This window comes from Delphinapterus leucas, chromosome 10 (assembly GCF_059928025.1).
Source record: "Delphinapterus leucas isolate spDelLeu-1000000601 "Yukka" chromosome 10, BTC_Dleu_Yukka2, whole genome shotgun sequence".
Classification (NCBI taxonomy): domain Eukaryota; kingdom Metazoa; phylum Chordata; class Mammalia; order Artiodactyla; family Monodontidae; genus Delphinapterus; species Delphinapterus leucas.
Window position 1 is genome coordinate 100,968,574 of NC_143138.1, and position 19,614 is coordinate 100,988,187.

The window sequence follows — 19,614 nt, forward strand, 5'->3', positions numbered from 1 at the left end:
TAATAGATGCCCCAATGATGGCTGTGTAAGTTACTCTATCACAGAACATCCCCCAAATCCATGGCAAGGCACAGCCCGTGCACTACACTAATCCAAACCATAGTCTTCTTTCCAGAAGATGTGGTCCAGAGAGTGGCCACCATGGGTGAATCCCCCCAGCCGCCTCCACCAGCTCCCTCTCCCCCAGCTGACTGGTCTCTGCCAGTCATAGTGGTGCCCTTGGCAGTGACAGCTCAGTAAGTGTGGTCCTGGAGCCGTGTGAAGGGTCTTCTGGGTGCTTCTAAGAAGAAGCTACAGGGAGCTGGGCCCCCTCCTTGGGGGCTGTGAATAGGCCAGCGGTAGCTCCCATCACTGGGGGCGCTCACCGGTCAGCCTCTTGGGAACCAGCCCTGGAATCAAGCTGACAATGGATGACAGGTCAGTAACCCAAAGAGCTTGGAGCTTGGGGGATACTGTCTAGCCCTGAACCTGCCCTGCTTTCCCACTTCTTGTTGAGCTGATTTCCTAACTGTCTAAACCAGTGTGAGGTTGGTTTCCCTTTACTTGCTATTGGAAACAGACGTCTTAGTGTGGATACATTTGTCCTCTTGACTGACACTTAATACGTGGAAGCACAGAAGTCTCCCTGCTCACAGCAGCCGCATATCACAGGCTGAATCCGTGAAGGGAAGAATATTCCAGCATGTGGTTGACTTTGCCCCACAGCGGAAAGAAACTCGGGGGCTTCCCTGGTGGCGCAGTGGTTAAGAATCCGCCTGCCAATGCACGGGACACGGATTCGAGCCCTGGTCTGGGAAGATCCCACATGCCACGGAACATCTAAGCCCGCGCGCCACAACTACCGAGCCTGCACTCTAGAGCCTGCGAGCCACAACTACTGAGCCCTCATGCCACAACTACTGACCCACGCGCCTAGAGCCCGTGCTCTGCAACAAGAGAAGCCACCCAATGAGAAGCCCACGCACCGCAACGAAGAGTAGCCCCCGTTCGCCACAACTAGAGAAAAGCCCGCGCACAACAGCAAAGACCCAACGCAGCCAAAAATAAAAATAAATTAATTTTTTTTAAAAAGGAAAATAAAAGAAACTCGGGTTCCATCAGCTCCTACCACTCCCACCCCAGGTGGCCTCAGTCCCCACGTAGGGCCTCAGTGTTCAGTGATGCCATTTATACTGTCAATCAAACGAGAGGCTGGACTAGATGGGAAAAGGACTCGGACCTGATTCTGGGGCTACAGCAGGGCCGTCAGGGTCGGTGCACACCAGCACACCACCTGTGCATCAGCCCCTCACGCCTCACCTGCCCAGGCTGCATCCAAAAGAGAACGCGTGGTCAGGGAATCTGTCAGCCTCAGCAGAACAACTCAGAGTATATTTCTGACATGTATTAATAGAAGACTTATTAGGACCCAGGAGCTCAATCAGGGTCCTGGGTCACTACCATGTTCCAGTGTGCTCTGCATTAGTGACAACGAACAGAGTTCTTCCTGCTTATGAGGACCAGTCCAGACTGGAGAGACACATCCAGTCTCAGGAAAGCTGTGAAACCACCAGAGTGTAAAGTAAGTGCTACCTGCTTTCCAGTGTCACAGCCTTCGGTCCACTTCTACAAACGCCCAGTGTGCGCTGTGTCCCCTGATCTCTTTGGGAAGCTGGAAGGGTCTCCGGGTGACAGGTGAAGGCACCGGGGCTCAGGGCTCCTGGAGTGTGTTCTGGTTTCTAAGCCACAGCACAGCTTCTTCTCTAGAAACACAGCCTCCGCTGGGGATGTGCCCAGGGGCTTCCCTGTGCCTGGGGAGAGCAGGTATCCTGGGGCCTTGGGCAGCCGCTCCTCCAGCCTCTGGGCCCGAGTTACTCTGGGCTCACCCAGTGGACAGACGGTGACATGAACATGTAAGACGAGCTGGCCAGAGAGAAGGGCAGGGGAGGGACAATGAACCAAATCAACCAGTAGAAATCGGATGAAATGAGTCCACGCAGAACCATGGGGAGGCCAGGTGAAAACAAGGCCCAGGTGACCAGGCAGATCCTCACCCAGTCACACGCGAGCTGTGCAGGACCTCTGTGGCTACTTCCTTTGACAAAACCCAACCAGTATGTTTTAGCTACAACCCGGGTGTTTTTCTCAGGGTTAACTATTCACTGAGAATAAAAGCCCTATCACATCTTCTTTACGGAGTATCAGAAGTAGGATGTTATACAGTAAAAGAGGCCTTCCAGATGACTTCCAGACATAATTCTACCCGGAGCTCAGAAACTGACAATGGGCAGTGGCATGGGCAGGTTGGAGAAGCGCCCACTTCCTTGTGCTGAATGAAGTCTTGTTGTGCTTTCTAAAGGCTCAAAGGGTCTAGAAGGCCCATTTCAATATGTCTGATGATGAAAATGAAAGTCCTCAAAAATTAATAAGAAGGCCTCTCTAATCACTTAGTTTGAATCATTAAATGTTTAACCAAACATTTTAAAAGAACTGCAAACTAGAAAAAAAAATTCCCCTAAAAATATTTAATGTAAATAACTCCTGGAGATGGTACTTTTTACAAAATGTTTGTCAGCAAATGCCTGTTTTAGGGGACAGGGCAGCAGGAAGATGGGGACAGGACATCAGAAAGTGTGATGATGGTTTTTTATTTCGATGAGAGTAACAAGGAGTCCCCCCACCACTCTGCTTTATGTAAAAACACGTCCAGCATCGTGAGCAGCAGTCATCAGCGGGGAGGTGACTGAGCCCCAGGCGCCCAGAGAGGATCTTCAAGCCACTATTTCTGTGCTCCCTCACTGTGTCCAGAGCCACTGGCCAAGACCACGAATTCACCTTCTGATTGCATCTTGTTTTCTCTCCTTTTGTCTCTTTCAAGGCTTCAGGAATACAGCAGAAGCATCACCGTGTCGAAAACAAGAACAGTTCTCACAAGTGTAACGACGTCAGCTTGTGCGGGGTAAACTCAGGAAGGCACACAATAAATTAAAGCAGACCCGTCTCTTCGGAGTGTCTGCAGTGACCTCCGGGGGCGGGGGCTGGATCTGCCAGCAGCGGAGTTTCCCGCACTACTCTGGTGTTGGGACCGCCGTGGGGAGGACGGAATATCTCCTTTCGGAAGCCCTGTCGGTCTGCAGGTCGAGTGGGCGGGCACTTGGAGGAGAGAGTCCTCCCCTTGTGCTCCAGTGCCACGTGGCCCTGCACCCTCAGTGGTAAGGGAGACCCTCCTGGTGTCGCCTCCTTGCGCCACAGCCAGTGCTGGTGGCAAATTAGTCCACAGGACTCCATCTACCATTTACTTAAGTAAATCAAATCCCTTGGAAAAAAATAAAACTGGAGGTTGTTGCTCAGTAAAACAATAAAGTGCTTTTGATGAGAGTAGCTGTTATTTGCTGGTTGTTTCTCATTTCACCTGAGGCACTGACATCAACAACGTGAAAGGTCATCATGTTTACCAGGAGTAAAAATTGTAAAAGCTTGTTTCTACTAAAAAGCTTGCATTTCTAAAATGTACTTCTCTATTGGTTTCCACGTCTTCATGTTACTAAATTTTAACTCACTACTGGAAAAGGAAATAGTTTATGCCTGGGGCGGGGGTGGAAAACACGAAGACAGAAAAGGTCCATAAATATCCCTTAAGGGTTCCACTTGTGAAGGTGTGAGAGAGGGGTTACAGCAAACAAGGTCAGGCCCCATGCTGAATCGAGATGTGTGTCCAGATGAGTGGAGACACAGATTGGCTTCTGGAAGGGTCCACGCATCAACCTAAGAGTGTACTCTGAGTCCACGTGCTTGATAACTGCTATAACACACTCGCATCTTCCATGGCTTCGATCCACCTGCAACGCAGAAGAGAGGGGACACTTGGTGTTGAGGCTCTGCCTGGAACCCTGGTCACGGAACCCATGAATGATGAGACTATGTTATTATTAGCCTGAAGTCAGCAACCGTGTCCTACTATATTTGTTTCCCTAGCATTTAGCAAAACGCCTAGAGTACAGTGCAAAGGTTGCTGAATCAATGCACACCTGTATGAATGAGTCATGATACAGGCAGACCTCGTTTTATTGTGCTTTGCTTTACTGTGCTCGGAGATACTGCATTTTCTATAAATTGAAGGTTTGTGGAAACCCTATGTCCAGCAGGTCTAGCAGCACCATTTTTCCAACAGTATTTGCTCAGTCTGTGTCTCTGTATCATATTTTGGCAGTTCTCACAATATTCCAAACTTTTCCATTGTTACTGTATTTGTTATGGTGACCTGTGACCAGTGATCTTTGATGTCACTATTAGAAAAACATCATGACTTGTTGAAGGCTCGGATGATGGTTAGCATATTTTAGCAGTAAAGTTTTTTCAAATCAAGGTATGTACATTTTTTTTAGACGTAATGCTATTGCAGAGGTAGCAGACTACAGTATAAACATAACTTTTACGCACTGGCCAACCAAAAAGTTTGTGACTCGCTTTGCTTCAACATTCGCTTCACTGCGGGGGTCTGGAACCGAACCCGCAACATGTCTGAGGTCTGCCTGTGAATTTAAATCTGCTGTTCTGCTGTGGCCCGAGGGGACTTGAAAGGACAGGATGCATGGAGAAGAACAGAAGCCAAAGCCCAGGGCGACAGCTCGTTCCCTTGTGAGAGAGAGGCAAGGAAACGCACGACTAGTTATTTTGGTACCTCTGAGCCGAATTGGTATCCTCTGCTTTGAAGCTATAAAATACGGTTTTCTTGTGGTAAAGGTGAAAAATAGGTCCTACTTCGCTGCTGCCCTCCTCCTTTTCTGGCGCAATGGTGAAACCTAGGAGGGGCATGCTCTCCAAGGCCACTGTGTCCTGCAGAGAGGCAAAGGGAAAACTGATGTTAAACACGGCAAGATACCCATTCAGCAGCTTAGCAATCACTGATGCTTCCAATGTAACATGCATGACGAGCCCCTCTGTGTGGGGCATCTCTGGCAACGGTGCAATTATCACACACATACTCTTCACTGCCACTTCCCCGCCAGCACCAGTCACGAGGAGGAAAAGAAACTTAACATTCTGTGACAGCATTTAGGGTCCAGGCACTTTCACTTTCACATTATCTTGTTTAATCTTCGTACCAATCATAGAAGGTGTCACCCCCATTCTAAGAAGAAACTGAGGCTCAAAGAAGGTAAGTAACTCCCCAAGATCACACAGCGAGTAAGGGGCAGAGCCAGTGTTTGGACTCGAGACCACTTTCTAAAACCCCACATTCTTTCCACTGACTCGATTTATCAGTGACTCAGATTTCTAGTGTTACCCTCGTTAACGTATTCTGTACTCATCCCCCCAGGTCCTCTTTCACAGCGCTTCAATATGGAGCACTCAGGGTGTCCGTGCTATAGAGCTGCTTACAATTTAGTGAGATGCACCCAGAGAACACAGATGAATCTTAAAATCACAGTGCTTAGTGGAAAAAGAAAGAGCTTTTTATATATAGATAAAGATATTTTTATACACACATATTTATGTAAAAATACATGTTCATAAAGAATACAGCTTTATAAAATCACACATAAACAAAGAGATATAATTAGTTAAGCATATCAGAATGATTGTGGGAGGAGGGGGGGGAGTAGAGTTTGTGTCTAAAAGGGAATCAATTTTCAAAGACTGCTAGATCAGTGCTCCTTTGGCAGCACATATACTAAAATTGAAACGATACAGAGAAGATTAGCATGGCCCCCGAGCCAGGGTGACACGCAAATTTGTGAAACGTTCCATATTTTTATTATACAGCAGAAACTAACACACCATTGTAAAGCAACTATACTCCAATAAAGATGTTTAAAAAAAAAAAGACTGCTAGATCAGAAAAAACTTTTGACAAAATTCAACACCCATTCATGATAAAAACTCATAGCAAACTAGGAATAGAAGGGAACTTCCTTAATCTGACCAAGGGCATCTATAAAATACCTACCAGTAACATCATACTTAAGAGCGAAATAGTGAATCCTTTTCTCTTAAGATTGAGACAAAGCAAGAGGACGCTCACCCTTACCAATTAAATTCAAAATTGTACTGAAACCTCTAAAAAGAACAAAGTTGGAGGACTTACATGACCTGACTTAAGGCTTACTATATAAAGTTATAGTAATAAGACAGACAGTATGGTATTGGCATAAGGTTTGGTAAATATATCAGTAAAACAGAATAGGGAGCCCAGAAATAGACCCACACTTCGTCATTTAATATTTAATAAAGACACCAAAATAATCCAATAAGAAAAGGGAAGTCTTTTCAACAAATGGTGCTGGAACAACTGGATATCCACAGGGGAAAAACTGAGCCTTGACCCCTATCTCACACCATACACAAAAATTAATTTGAGATAGACCTAAATGTAAAAGCTAAAACATTAAAGTTTTCAAAAGAAAATATGGGGAAAATAACTTTGTGACTTACAGTAGTCGGAAGTTTCTTAGGACATGAAAGCAATAGCCAAAAAAGAAAACATTAATTGACCTCATTAAAGTTATAAACTTCTGTTCACCAAAAGATCGATTGATTCATTCATTCATTTAAAAAAATGAACAGACAAGCCACAGACTGGGAAAGAATATTCACAAAACATCTATCTGATAAAAGACTGGTAGCCAAGGTACAGAAAGAATTCCTGTAACTCAATAACAAACAATCTACTCTAAAAAATGGGCAAGAGATCTGAACAGACACTTCTCAAAGAAAAAAATATATATAGCCAACAGACACACGAAAAATATCATTAGTCACTAGGGAAATCTAAACTAAAACCACATTAAGATACTACTACACCCTCACCAGAATGGCTAAATTAAAGACTGACAATACCAAGTGCTGACAAACACATGGAACCACCAAAACTCCCAAATTTACCGACACTGTTGCAGGGACTGTTAAATGCTACACCATTCTGGAAAAATGTCTGCTAATTTCTTAGAAGCCAAATATATACCCTTCTGTGATCCAGAAATTCCAATCCTAGGTATTCACCCAAGGTGAAATAAAAACCTATTTTCACACAAAAACCTGTATGCAAAAGTTTAAATTGGCTTTATTCATAACCGCCTCAAATTGGAAACAACTCAAATGTCCTTCAACTGGTGAATGGACAAACTGGTATATTCACAAAACGGAGTACTACTCAGTCATAAAAGAAATGACCTACTACTGAATGCAACAACATGAATGAATCTCAAAAACATGCCGAGTGGAAAAAGTCACACATGATTCCATCTGTATGAAGATCTAAAAGAGATAACTAATATACGGTAGGAAAAAAATCAAAACAGTGTGTTGCCTCTGGGGATAGGGATGAGGTGGGGATTTACAGGGATATTCATTAGTCAAAACTCAACAGATAGTATCCTTAAGATTTGTGTACTTCATTATACATAAATTGTACCTCAAAAGAAAAAAAAGATACAGAAATATTGAACTCTTAGGGGGAAGTGTACTTGAAAAGCATCAAAAAGTAAGACGGATGAGAGATGAATAGATAGATATTTGTTCAAGGAAGTATAATAAAATGTTAATTGTATAATCTAGTTGATGGCTATAAGACAGTTCACTGTAAAATTCCTTCGACATTTCTTTATGTTTGAAATTTTTTAAACATAATAATAATAAATATATTAACTAAATAATAAAATATTGGAAAAAATTTAAAAGATTCCTATGTATTTCTGATAGTCACTCTCTCCCAGGACTGTTACTGACAGCAAGTTATATCTGGTTTGGGTTACCTCAGGGTACATGACGGGGCTCACGGTAGTGTAGACAGTGAAAACTGGCTATCCATTTTATCAAATTTTTTTCTTTGATGGAATTTGAAAGCTTGGTCCTGTCATTGGTTTAGGCTTATTGAGAAACTGTACAAGTTCCTCTCTCTGAAGAAGTGGCTTTGGAAGCATACTTAAATCCGTCTTTTAAAATTAACCCACACTCTCACTTCCATGACAACTGTTGTTCAGGACACGGGGCCTCTGGGTTTTCCATTCTTAAACAGGATCCACTCTCTTTGTGGTTGGTTAATTATCACTAGCCTTTGTTCATCTGTCTAAGCCAGTATTTCTTCCCCAAGTGTGTTTTCCATGAGATGCTCTGTGAGGAAGGGCCTGCTGTCAGGCCACCTTGGGACTCTCCACATCCTGGGGACCCACAACACGCCGTTGTTCGTTAGAGACTCAAAAGCACGACTGTGAGGAAGTCCCACAAACTGTCTACTCAGGGTTCTCTCAGAACCCAGTTCTCAGAGGGCCCCTGTGAGTGTCCTGTGGAATGCCTCCTTAGGAAGATGCCGCTCTGGGTTGCAGCACATTTCAGATTGTTCCAGAAACATCCATATTCTCCTCAGCACGGAGAGCCCCATCTGTGGACCCATAAGTGAAAGGCCCCCTCAGGGGAGGGCTTGCCTCACACAGTGCCCGAGTCACTCAGGCCCACAGTGGGTCCCCTCTGTGTGTCTGCATCCCTCCTGGCCTCTGGGATCCCTGAAGATGGGGCTGACTGCAGCCGGCACAGCTGCAGGCCCCTCATGAGGGAAGCTTTATGCCCAGAAGAAGGCAGTGCCTTCTGCCCGGATGCCAGCATCTGCGGTCAGGGGAGAAGGGCCAGCCCTGTGCTGATGTGCACATCCTTGTGGGTAAAGCACCTACCCTGTGCAGCTGGGCAGAATGCATTTAAGTCCCATTTTCAAAGCGGATTTCGCCTGTGAAAACCATCAGATGGTGGGGCCTGGACACGGAAATCTTTCACATTATCCCACAGGTTCAGCCTGGGCCAGGACCAGAGAGCCCCCTGCTGTACAGCCAAGCTCACACCTATCTACTCCAGAAGCCGGCTTGACCAAGGCCCTCCCTCCGATATTTTAGTAGACGTAAATGTAAGATGTTCTATGAGATATATATATATATATAAACTTGAGTTTTACTTAGCAGAAGAGTTACCACGAGGCAATATAGTTCCCTGACAAATGCACAGACAAAAAGTAAAGAAGTGGGACTTCCCTGGTGGTCCAGGGGTTAAGAATCCACCTTCCAATGCAGGGGACGCGAGTTCGATCCCTGGTTGGGGAACTAAGATCCCACATGCCAGGGGGCAACTAAGCCCGCGCGCCACAACTACTGAGCCCATGCGCCTCAACTAGAGAGAAGCCCATGTGCTGCAATGAAGATCCAGCATGCCGCAACTAAGACCTGATGCAACCATAAATAAATAGTAAGCAAGTATGGTAGCTTCCTCCAAGCTGCTGCATTTTGTCTCAAACAACTGAAGTGGAGAACACAAAGGCGCTCTCTTTTAGGGAGTGCCAGCTTGTCCTGGATGCTGGGGCTGTGACACCTAAATGCTATGCTGCACAGGCCTGCCTGCTGTACCGTCTTAGCCCCACAAAGAAACAGTAAATTACTCAGATTGGAAATGGACGCGTGGCTGCATATCCACATGGCGTCCCTCAGTAGACACCTGACCGACGTGGGAACTGACGTGGGAACCAGATGCTAGACTCACACCGCCCTCTGGTGAGGCGCAGTGCACACCCCACACAGACAGTCTGAGGCACGAGCTTAACCCACAGGCCCTCACGGGAGAGGAGAGAAAGCAGGAACCACACTACCTCACTGGCCATGTAGGTGTAGAGCACTTTGCCTTTGATGACAAACCAGAGCTTCTTCCAGTGCCTCTTCCCTTTCTTACAACGGCTGAGATAACCGCTGATGGCGGAGCCCTCTCCGGAGGCGGCCACCTGGCAGACGGAAGCAGGGCGGTCAGGGCACCAGGTAGCAGACACGGTTTACACAGAGCCAAAATGGCACTGCGAACCCGCTGGCAGGGTGTTTATACTGCTTTGGAATCTGAGACTTGGATGATCTCGGGATCCACCCAGCACCTCAAAGGCAGCAAAACTGTACCATGTCTGAGAGACAGGATTTACTGACAGGATTTGCGGATCCTAGACACAGGAATCAAAAACTGCCTGCAGGAGTGCTGCCCCCTGGTGGAGATTCAGATTCCTGGTTCCCTGCCCTCAACCCCCAAGCCCCCAAATTACAAAACTGCATATATTGGGGGGAAAGTTTCTTCCTTCTAAAATTGATTCTTATACTTTTCAGCTTATTTCTTTCTTATATTTAAGAGGGGATCCCTTTTGTACTGTTTATCTGAAAGGTTTTATGATCTCCTGCCTAATGAGTTTGTTAACTCCTCTAAGTAGTAGTAGTAGTGGTTGTGGTCTGTTGAACAGGCTTCATATGGGGGCTAAGAACACAGGCTTGGAGTAGGACCAATCTAGGGCTCCAGCACAGGCTCTACCAGCTACTAGAAGGGTAATGTCAGGCCACTTACGTCCTCAAAGACTCAGTGTAAAACTGGAATTAAGTGACATAAGACAGGTACCTGTCAGGTACAGTGCCTGACCCACAGTAAGTGCTCCATAAATATTCACCCTACTATGAGAGCAATAAAGCCAGGTTTTGAAATCATTTCATCTTTCTCATTTTACAGGTGGGGAAACTGAGGCCCAGAGGAATGGAGGGATCTACCAAAGGTCAAATCCTGACTTAGCTGAAGAGAGGGTAAGAACTCAGATCTCTCAGCAAATGTTCTGAAGGTCAGCTAACTTCAGTGTAGGGAGAGGAAGCTACAACCAGCCGGGTGTTTTGAGAAGTACCAGGAAAGGAACCTGCCCCTCTCCGGGTCCCAGGACTTCTAACACCAGACTCGACTTCTCTCCCCACACTTGACCTGCTGGAGCAGCTCCAGAGTGAGAAAGGCAGAATGTACAGAACACATCAGGGAAACCGACTCTGCGGTCTCCCTCCCTGACAGATGCTCCAGAGGCAGCATTCCTGCAGACCTTCCCATGGGAAGCAGATCTCACTGCTGAGGTGGAGCTCCTGGGGGAAGAGGAGAGGGCGGAGAGGGACGGGCGCCCATTTCTTCTGGGGCTGCTGCAGAGCCCACGGTGTAGTCTTCGCTGAATAACAAAAAGGTTGTCACTTTGGGCAAAAACTGCCAACCTGGCTGGGGCAGATCCACACAGCACCAGGATCATAGTGCCCGGATGCCCAAAGACTGAGAACGGTTCTCGAACTCTGCACCCACAGAACACTCAGGTTCTATGAGCTCAGCTCATGCAGATACCACAGTGTGAGTGAGAGGGTGATCTTTTCTCAATTTGTGGAAAGGGACTAGTTAAATAAATGATGAGACAGCCACACAATGCAAGAAGTGTGAGATTTATGCGTATGAACTACTGTGAAATAATAATATCGAAGATAAATTAACTGGAAGAAATGTACAGAGGACCCAGTATATCATCTTTTGGGTAAAAAAAAGGACCTATGATCGTCTATCTTTATTATGTATATGCACAAAAATTTCTGGAAGGGTCCATAAGAAACTTGATGGTGGTTACCTTTGAGGGGTGGGACTGAAGGAGTCTGGGGAGGGAGAGAAACTCACTTTTTATCATATAGTCTTCTGTGTTGTGAAAAAATTTTTATCACATGTGTTATTTACAAGATTTTTAAAATGCAAAAGGAATTAAGTTAATGGACAGAACTGTACTCATTTAAAATTTGCATCCCTAACACTTTTTTATTACCACCTGCTACTCAATAATGAATATTAATGAAAAAACTGGGAAACAGCTGATCACTCTTCTTTCGACAGCATGTATATTCATGGCACACATTTGTTTGTGGCTGTGATTAGAATACAGACATGTAATCTGGTCCTGTTTCCAGAATGGAATTTAGTTTAGCTAATTCTGAGGTTTCCTGCAAAGAGCCCCACGACCCTTAGGAGGCTCACCACCTGAGCCCGTGTGGGACCCCCAGGGTGAGAGAATGGTGCAAAGCTCGGGGGCGGGGGGAGGGGGCAGGGAAGGGCTGACGTGGGAGACCTGAGCCAGGACAAACGGCTTTAGACCCAAGTGCCCGGGCGATCTGTGCAGTAACCCTGGGGACTAGGTCTAGGCTGGGGGGACAGGTGCAGAGAAGGATGGGAGAGATGTCTCCTAGCACCACCTACAACCACTTGGGCTCCTGTCCTCTGCAACCAACAGGTGTCTTCTCCGTCACCCAGGAGACGGGCCTGTGCTTCAGGGCTGCCTTTGTTAGCGTGAGTCAGGACAACTCCCATTAGGGATCCTCTTTGTCCTGAAGAGCCTGGTCCGGCTTGGGCGGGGGGTCCGTCCCTGTCCACTGAGAAGGACCGAGAAACGTCTCAATCCCCAGCCTCCCATGCAGGTAGCTCCACCTGCCTCACCTCGGTCAGTGCCGAAGGGACTTTCTTCTGCTTCTTGAAGGCTGAGGGGTTGATGCTCTGGAAGACGGATGAGAAGGCGCTACTCGAGAAGCGGGTGGAGGACAGGGGGAAGCTCATGCTCACGGGCCGCCCTACATCAAGACAAGCGCCGGAAGGGAGGTGAGAGTCCACGCGGATGGGCACAGAAGCCACGTGTCTGTGAAATCTGAGCTCCCGTCCCTCCCAAGATGGGACCCAGCCTCACTGGGGCGGTTCAGTGTGACCAGAAAGACGGGCACAGGCCCCTCTGCTAACACAAAGGTGGGGCTGGGGGCAGGCCTTCCCTGAGTGCTGGCTAGCCCCTCTTCTCCAAGTCTCCATGAGGCTGGGCTGTCCTCTCCGATGGCCTCAGGTGGCCCCGGGGGGTGGGGGAGGGGGGAGTCTGGTTTTAGGCCCAGGATCCACTTGCTTTCCTTCCAGCTGACCCTGCTCTGCTGAAGCCTGTCCCCTGCACACGGGCTCTCACGGGCCAGCTCAGCTGCCTCGGGCTCCTTTACTGGAGGACCCTCAGCCCTTCCGCGACCATGACGCCTCTGCTCTCCATCTTGTCATCCTTATTGCAAAAAGGCCCCACGGAACACAGGCCTGCAGAGAGGGCCGCTACGCAGAGCAGACGTGAGCGCCGGCCAACCGTCCTCGCCACAGACGCGTGGACCCAGCATTTCCCAAACTTAGCTGTCCATGGAACCCTTCCCCTGGGTGCACCTATGCACTTTCTACAGAACCAACGTTTGCGGAAATGGTTTCCTCCTTGAGGGCTGCTTTTGTTCAGAGCCTCCCCAGGAAGGTGGTTGGGAGAAGCCACGTGGGGAAGAAAGGGAGGGTGGTCCCCGGTACCTCTCATCAGGCCTGGGATGTCCCCGCCCCTCTTCTTCAGCTCCCCGTAGCAGCCGTCACACACCTTGGCCATGCGGTCCTTGAGGTACTTCAGAGGGTACTTGTTCCTTGAGCAGTTCCGGCAGACGATCTGGTGGGGTGATGCGTGTCAGAGGGTCTCACCCTCCCAGCACGCGCACAGTGACGCGTCCGCGCCCCCTGCCTGCTCGCTCCCACCTCCTCCAGGGCCCCGTGCTCTGAGCACAGTAATTATGTTTCTGTGCAGGTGCTTATCTGTTTTTCTTTTCTAAAAATTTCTAAAATACATAACATTATTTTAGTTTCAGGTGTACAATGTAATGATTCAATATACATATATACAGTGGGCCCTCCATGTCTGTGGGTTCCATATCCACGGATTCAACCAACTGTGGATCAAAAATATTAGAAATATTCCAGAAAATTTCAAAAGCAAAATGTGAATTTGCCGTGTGCTGGCCACTGTTTTCACGGAATTCATGCTATGTTTGTAACTATTCACATAGCATTTACACTGTATTAGGCATTTTATAAGCGATCTAGAGATGATTTAAAGTATACGGGAGGATGTGCGTAGGTTATATGCAACTACTACACCATTTTACATAAGGGGCTTGAGCATCCTCGGATTTTGGTAGCCACGGGGATCCTAGGATCCTAGAACCAACCCCCTGTGGATATCAAGGGAGACTGTATGATGAAATGCTCACCACAATGTCCAGCTAGCATCCATCTACCACATACAGTTACAATTTTCTTTTCTTGCATGAGAACTTTGAAGATCTACTCTCTTACAACTTTCAAATATACACTACACTTTGGCTAACTATCACCATGCTGTAAGCTGATCTGTTTTTCTGATGAGCCCGTGCCCTTAACCGTGACAGGATGCTTTTCATCCCAGGAAAACCACCACATCCGCTACGACTCCCTTCTGAGAGCTTGCTGGTGTAGTGGGATGGGCCTGAGATCTGGAGTCCTGGTGGGAGGGTATCAGTAAAAGGGGAATTAACTTCACAGGGTTGGTGTGAACATGCCCCACTCTGGGCCCGACACGCAGCAGTTGCTGGACGCCCACCGGTCCCCACCCGACGCCGCCGCCACGCCCACGGCCCCCGACGGGGACTCACCTTGCCGCAGGCGTGGCAGTGGTGGCGCCTCAGGGTGAGGGAGAAGTCACAGCCACAGTTCATGCACATCATCACGTGTGTGACAGGCACTAGGGTCGGGGGCCTCTCCCCCAGGCTGACCCCCAGCCTCTCCCGTATCTGGAACAGCGGAATCGGGCAAGCAGTGGGGTCAGGAGACCAACTGGATGGGCGCCCCCCTACCCCGTACGGGGTGTGCACGTGTGTGGGCGGGGTGGACTCCTCTTCTACAGGCTCCCCTGCAACCCCCAGGGAGCTGACCTCGGTTACAAACGGAGCCGTAGATGCCAGGCTCTGGGGTGCACAGTGATTATCCTGAGCCGGGCACGGGGAGGACCCAGGGCCCTGATGGAAGGAGATGCGAGGCCTCGTGGGTGTGCAGGGGCCCCAGGGAAACCCAGGTCTGTGAGACGGGTGCCCCAGAAACCCCGCTCACCTCCACGCTATGCTGGAAGGCAGCCAGAGCCTGGGCCTTGGAGTCCTCAGGGAGGGCTCTGCTCAGACAGCTGTGCCACTCGTCCCTCTCTGCACAGGAGCTGTGGGCATGAGCTGGAGTGAGCGAGGGGTGCACGAGGGCTCTGCCTTCCGCCCTCTGGGGGTGGACCACGTCCTAGTGGCCCCCGCCCCTCCCCCACACCAGAGCCTCTCTCCCCCATGCCTGAAACCCCACTGGCCAGCCCAGCCACCTGCCAGACGGGCCAAGGCTTGCACCGCAGCACCTCTGCTTCCGAGCAGGCGGCCCCAAACGTTACTTGTATTCGGGCTCTGCCCGTAACAAGGGAACATCCAACACTGCTCCTCTAATTCCCAGGGCTGTTGTAGGGACCAAATGACACGTGTGGTGTGGAGGACTCTGTCGAGGACACAGCACCGTGCAAAAGCAAGGGGTCCCACACTTTAGGGGGGCAGGCTGGCAGGGGGCTGAGGGCCGGGTACCACTGCGAGGGTGGGTGGATAAATGCTGGCAACGGTCACCGTCCCACTCTCTCCATCTTCCTCCTCAGTTTCCCACATAACTCCCCACTCACTCATCCAAAACGAAGACTTCCCATCCCTGCTCCGAGCCTGGCGGGGTCTCCTGAGTGGTGAGAGCCACACCTGGCCTGAGCTGCCCCAGAGAAGCTTCAGGGTGGAAATTCTCACAGAGCCCCCTAGATGTTATTCCCACCCCGTACTAAGTGTGCGGACTCAAACTAGAAGAAGGGACCAGTTTGGCCTGGGAGGGAGGGTGGTGGGCAGCCAGATGCCACATCCCTAAAAGGAGATGCATGAGTCCCCTGGAAGCTTCAGCATGAAGTATCTGGGGCTAGCAGGAAGGTGACTGGCCTGACAGTGACAGTGGCTCCTTGAGGCCACTGGCCAAAGGGCAGTGCCTCTGCCTAGGAGAGACAGGCAGCCCCACCTGAAGGGCTAAGCGTGGCCTGTCACTACCCTCACTTCACGGTTGGGCAAAATGAAACCACACCCTGGGCCTCCTCATGCCCCTGATTTTACCTAGAGATAAGGAGAGGAGAGGCCATGGAAACCCACCCAGACATCACCTCCTCCAGGAAGCCTTCCCTCACTTCCCCAGATGGAGGGGTCACTCCTTAGAATTTCCAAGGCTACTTTTCCCCCCTCAGGCAGTAGATAGTAGTGGAGAAGTGCTCTGGCTCACACAGTCCTGCGTTTGAACACCAGTTCTGCCTCACATGGATGTGGAACCCCTCTCTAGGCCTCAACTCCCTGCACATGGGAGGAGCTGCAGGCCCCACCTCCAAGGGTGGTGCTGAGGATCCAAGGAAGCGCCTGACACCTGGCAGGTGCCCAGTGTATGTCACCTTTGTCATCACTACTATTACAGCAGTTATGCTCTGCTAGGTCATAACTTTCCAACTCGTAAAGTGGGCTCTGCTGAGCAAATCAAGGCTTAGACAGTTTGTATCCTCAGCACAGGACTGGGCACTGAGGACGGGAAAGCGCATCTATGACAGAGCGTGTGCGTCAGGCCGGAAGTCCCATCCCACACCCAGAACCACGCCCACAAAGGGACCTGCTGCCGCCCGGGTCACACGCTGGCTGGGAGGGAAGACACTCCAACCTGGGGAACTCTGTACCCCTACTCTGCCCAGAGAGGCCCCTGGCAGGAGCCCCCGCTCCCTGGTTTCTGAGCCCCCCCTCTGCACCCCGGCTTGACCTGGCGTTGCCCCGAAAGAGGGAGGGGGGAGCCCTTTCTCTGCCAGAAGCCAGCGAGGAGGGGTCCCCGGGGCAGAGCTCGAGGGCCTAAAGAAAACAGCCATCTCTGATAGAAAGGCCTTACCCCCAAACAGGGAAAGTAAAATGATGAATGCTCACTCCTTATTTTTCTCTTGCTCTCCAGACCTGGAAGCCTAAACGCAGACCATTTTGTAAACTAAGGTGCACTACGCACTTTTCATTGGCTGTAACTTTTCTTACTGCTGCAAAGACCCAATAATCCTTAGGGTTTTACAACGATGAGTTATTTTTATATTTAAGCAACGGGCTCTGGAAACCCCTGAGATTCTATGTAAAGTTTTAGGTGTATGCTCATTTTTTTTTCTGGGGAGAGAAGCCATAGTTTTACCAGATTCTCCAAGAGGTCTGTGATCCCAAAAAGGACAAGAAATAATGAAAAGACGAAAGTCCTTTACCCAAAAGGGTACCGAAATAAAAATGACAACACTTCCAGCACCTGTTATTCCAAATGTTCCCACCAGCAAAATCCTGCCCCTTCTGCCCCAGACCGTCCCTCCTCTCCCCTCCTCCTACCTTGCAGACAGGGTCAGGCAGGACTCGGAAGTCTCGATCTTCAGGGCATAGGGCACTTTCTCCATCACAGGGCGGCTGACCTGGAAACCAAAAGCGGCCCCTCAGGATGGGGGCGGGAGGGGTCCTGCCACTGCCCCACTCTGAGCCTGAGTTTCCTCACTGTAAAGGGCAAACCTTTCTTACGTGGAAGATGGGGTGTGTGTGTGTTTGTGTGTGCGTGCACGCATGCACTGAGGGCTCGGCTGCCGACTCCAACTCTGTGGCCACCAGCCCACACCCAGGAAGGCTACGAGCATCCCTCTTAGAACCCATCGTTCTGGACAAGTACCTGTCCAGTGGCCACCCTCCCTCACGGCCTCTGTCACAGACTCCTGAGCAGAAGCTTTGGTTCAAAAAGGGAAGCCGCCTCCCAGCTGAACGAGGTGCTTCCCTTCCCCTTCTCCAGGTTAGGAGCCTCAGGAGCGGGAAAGCCCCTGCAGGGCCCCTACAGCACGTTCCCTCCCGTCCCTCCGCCCTCCCAAATGACAGCCCACACCCAATTCCCCCACTTGAGTGCTCGCCTCTCTGACCCTGTCCCCACGCTGGGCTGGAATTAACTTCCTGAAACTTCCTGCTCATTGAGAATCCCCATCAGCTCCCAACCAGCCCCGTATTCGGAACCTAAGTTACAGCAAGTGAGGTCACAGCTGTGTCACCTTCCCTGCTCTCCAAGCTCACCCATGAGAATGTCCAGCTGGGCTGGCATCTCTCTCACATTTAAGAAATACCTGCCACTCAAATAGGTATTTGCACTCCCATGTACATGATTCACAGCAGCCAAAAGGTGTAGGCAACCCAAGTGTCCATGGATGGATGATGGGCACACAAACTGTGGCCTACACATACGATGGAGTATTGTTCAGCCTTAAAAAGGAAGGAGGTTCTGACACTTGCTACCACCACATGGATGAGCCTTGAGGACATTATGCTCAGAGAAGTAGGCCAGTCACAAAAGGACAAACATCACATATGATTCCACTTATATGAGGTCCCCAGAGTAGCTAAATTCACAGAGACAAGAGAGTAGAATGGTGGCTCCCAGCGCCTAGGGGAGGGGGGATGGGGAATTAGTGTTTAATGGGGACAGAGCTTCACACTGGAAAGATGAAAAGAGTTCTGGGGTGGATGGTGGCAGTGGCAGTACAACAACATGGATGTACTTGATGCTGTCAAATTGTACACTTAAAAATGGTGAATTTATATTATGCATATTTTACCACAATTGAAAAAAAACACCTGCTTGTTTCCTCCCTCCAAGCCTTTCCTTATGCATTTCCCTCCTCCTAGGACCCCTTCCTTCTCTCCCTTCCCTATTTGTCCAAATATTATCCACTCTAAGGGACTCAGCTCCCCCGCCCAGGAGGCCTCCCTCACCCTCAGTCTCCCTGGACTACCTACAACAGAATCCTGCTGTAACTCGCAACCCAGGCTCCCTCACCTCCGCTGGTCTGTGAGCTCCACAAGCAGGGCTGTGTCTCCGCCTCCCCTGGGGTCCCCCCGCCCACCCCAGGGCACCCGCCCCAGGTATCTACCTTCATGCTGGCCACCGCCAATGCGTCCTTCAGCCGGTACTTCCCATCCTTCTGGGGATACGTGTACAGGAGCACATCACTCATCTGGGGGGAGGGGAACCCCATCAGACATGCCTTGGCCTCAGAAGGCTGTGCTGGGTGTGTCCTGGAGCATCACTGAGCAGAGGCATCTTGCATTCCCCGTGACCCACACAGGAGAGCAAAACCACTCTGGGCTGAAACGGGACACCCTTCCTCGCAATTCCACGTTGACATAGACACCCAGGAGGAACAAATGCAGATGCCCACAAAAAGTCAGGTATGGGGGGCTTCCCTGGTGGCGCAGTGGTTGGGGGTCCGCCTGCCGATGCAGGGGACACGGGTAAGTGCCCTGGTCCGGGAGGATCCCACATGCCGCGGAGCGGCTGGGCCCGTGGGCTGTGGCCGCTGAGCCTGCACGTCCGGAGCCTGTGCTCCGCAGCGGGAGAGGCCGCAGCGGTGAGAGGACCGTGTACCGCAAAAAAAAAAAAAAAAGTCAGGTATGGGAATGTTCCTAGAGGCTTATTCATAACAGCCCCAAAGGAAAACAACCCAAACGTCCATCAACAGGTGACTAGACACAGAAACTGTGATTCATCCACACCTCACAGCCACACAGTAACCACAGAGCAGACAGATACATGCCTGATGACAGGGCTCAACCTCCAACACATGCCAGGGAAAGAAGCCAGTCTCTGGAGTACACGCTGCTTCATAACATTTATATGAAGCTCCAGAGCAGGCAAAACTAATCTATACTGATGGAAACAAGGCCAGGGGTTGCCTGGGGTGGGGTGGGGGAAGGTGCCTGACAAGGGGCACAGGGCAACTTTCTGGGGGCTGGATATGGTCTGTACCTTGACCCAGGTGCTGGTCACACGATGATATACAATTGTCAACACATACTAACACGTACACTTAAAACTGATGCCTTTAACTCTATATTAAATTAAGCC

At 49.8% G+C, this 19,614-nt stretch overlaps 1 protein-coding gene and 1 non-coding gene across 2 annotated transcripts in view; one reads left to right on the plus strand and one right to left on the minus strand.

Annotated features, from left to right (window-relative positions):
- Positions 1-2,610: 2,610 nt before the first annotated feature.
- The window catches only part of FGD5 (FYVE, RhoGEF and PH domain containing 5), a 166,159-nt gene continuing 149,155 nt past the window's right edge, over positions 2,611-19,614 (minus strand). The window contains exons 15-23 of the mRNA XM_022562752.3: positions 18,641-18,724; positions 17,070-17,149; positions 14,737-14,836; positions 14,283-14,420; positions 13,135-13,264; positions 12,259-12,389; positions 9,605-9,733; positions 4,661-4,815; positions 2,611-3,818 (exon numbers count right to left, since the gene is read on the minus strand). Coding sequence (XP_022418460.3) covers positions 3,782-3,818; positions 4,661-4,815; positions 9,605-9,733; positions 12,259-12,389; positions 13,135-13,264; positions 14,283-14,420; positions 14,737-14,836; positions 17,070-17,149; positions 18,641-18,724 — 984 coding nt within the window. The 3' untranslated portion in view covers positions 2,611-3,781. The remainder of the gene's footprint in view (positions 3,819-4,660; positions 4,816-9,604; positions 9,734-12,258; positions 12,390-13,134; positions 13,265-14,282; positions 14,421-14,736; positions 14,837-17,069; positions 17,150-18,640; positions 18,725-19,614) is intronic.
- LOC115801559 (U6 spliceosomal RNA) lies at positions 5,631-5,736 on the plus strand. The gene has a single exon (XR_004021866.1). It is a non-coding gene; the product is annotated as a U6 spliceosomal RNA (small nuclear RNA).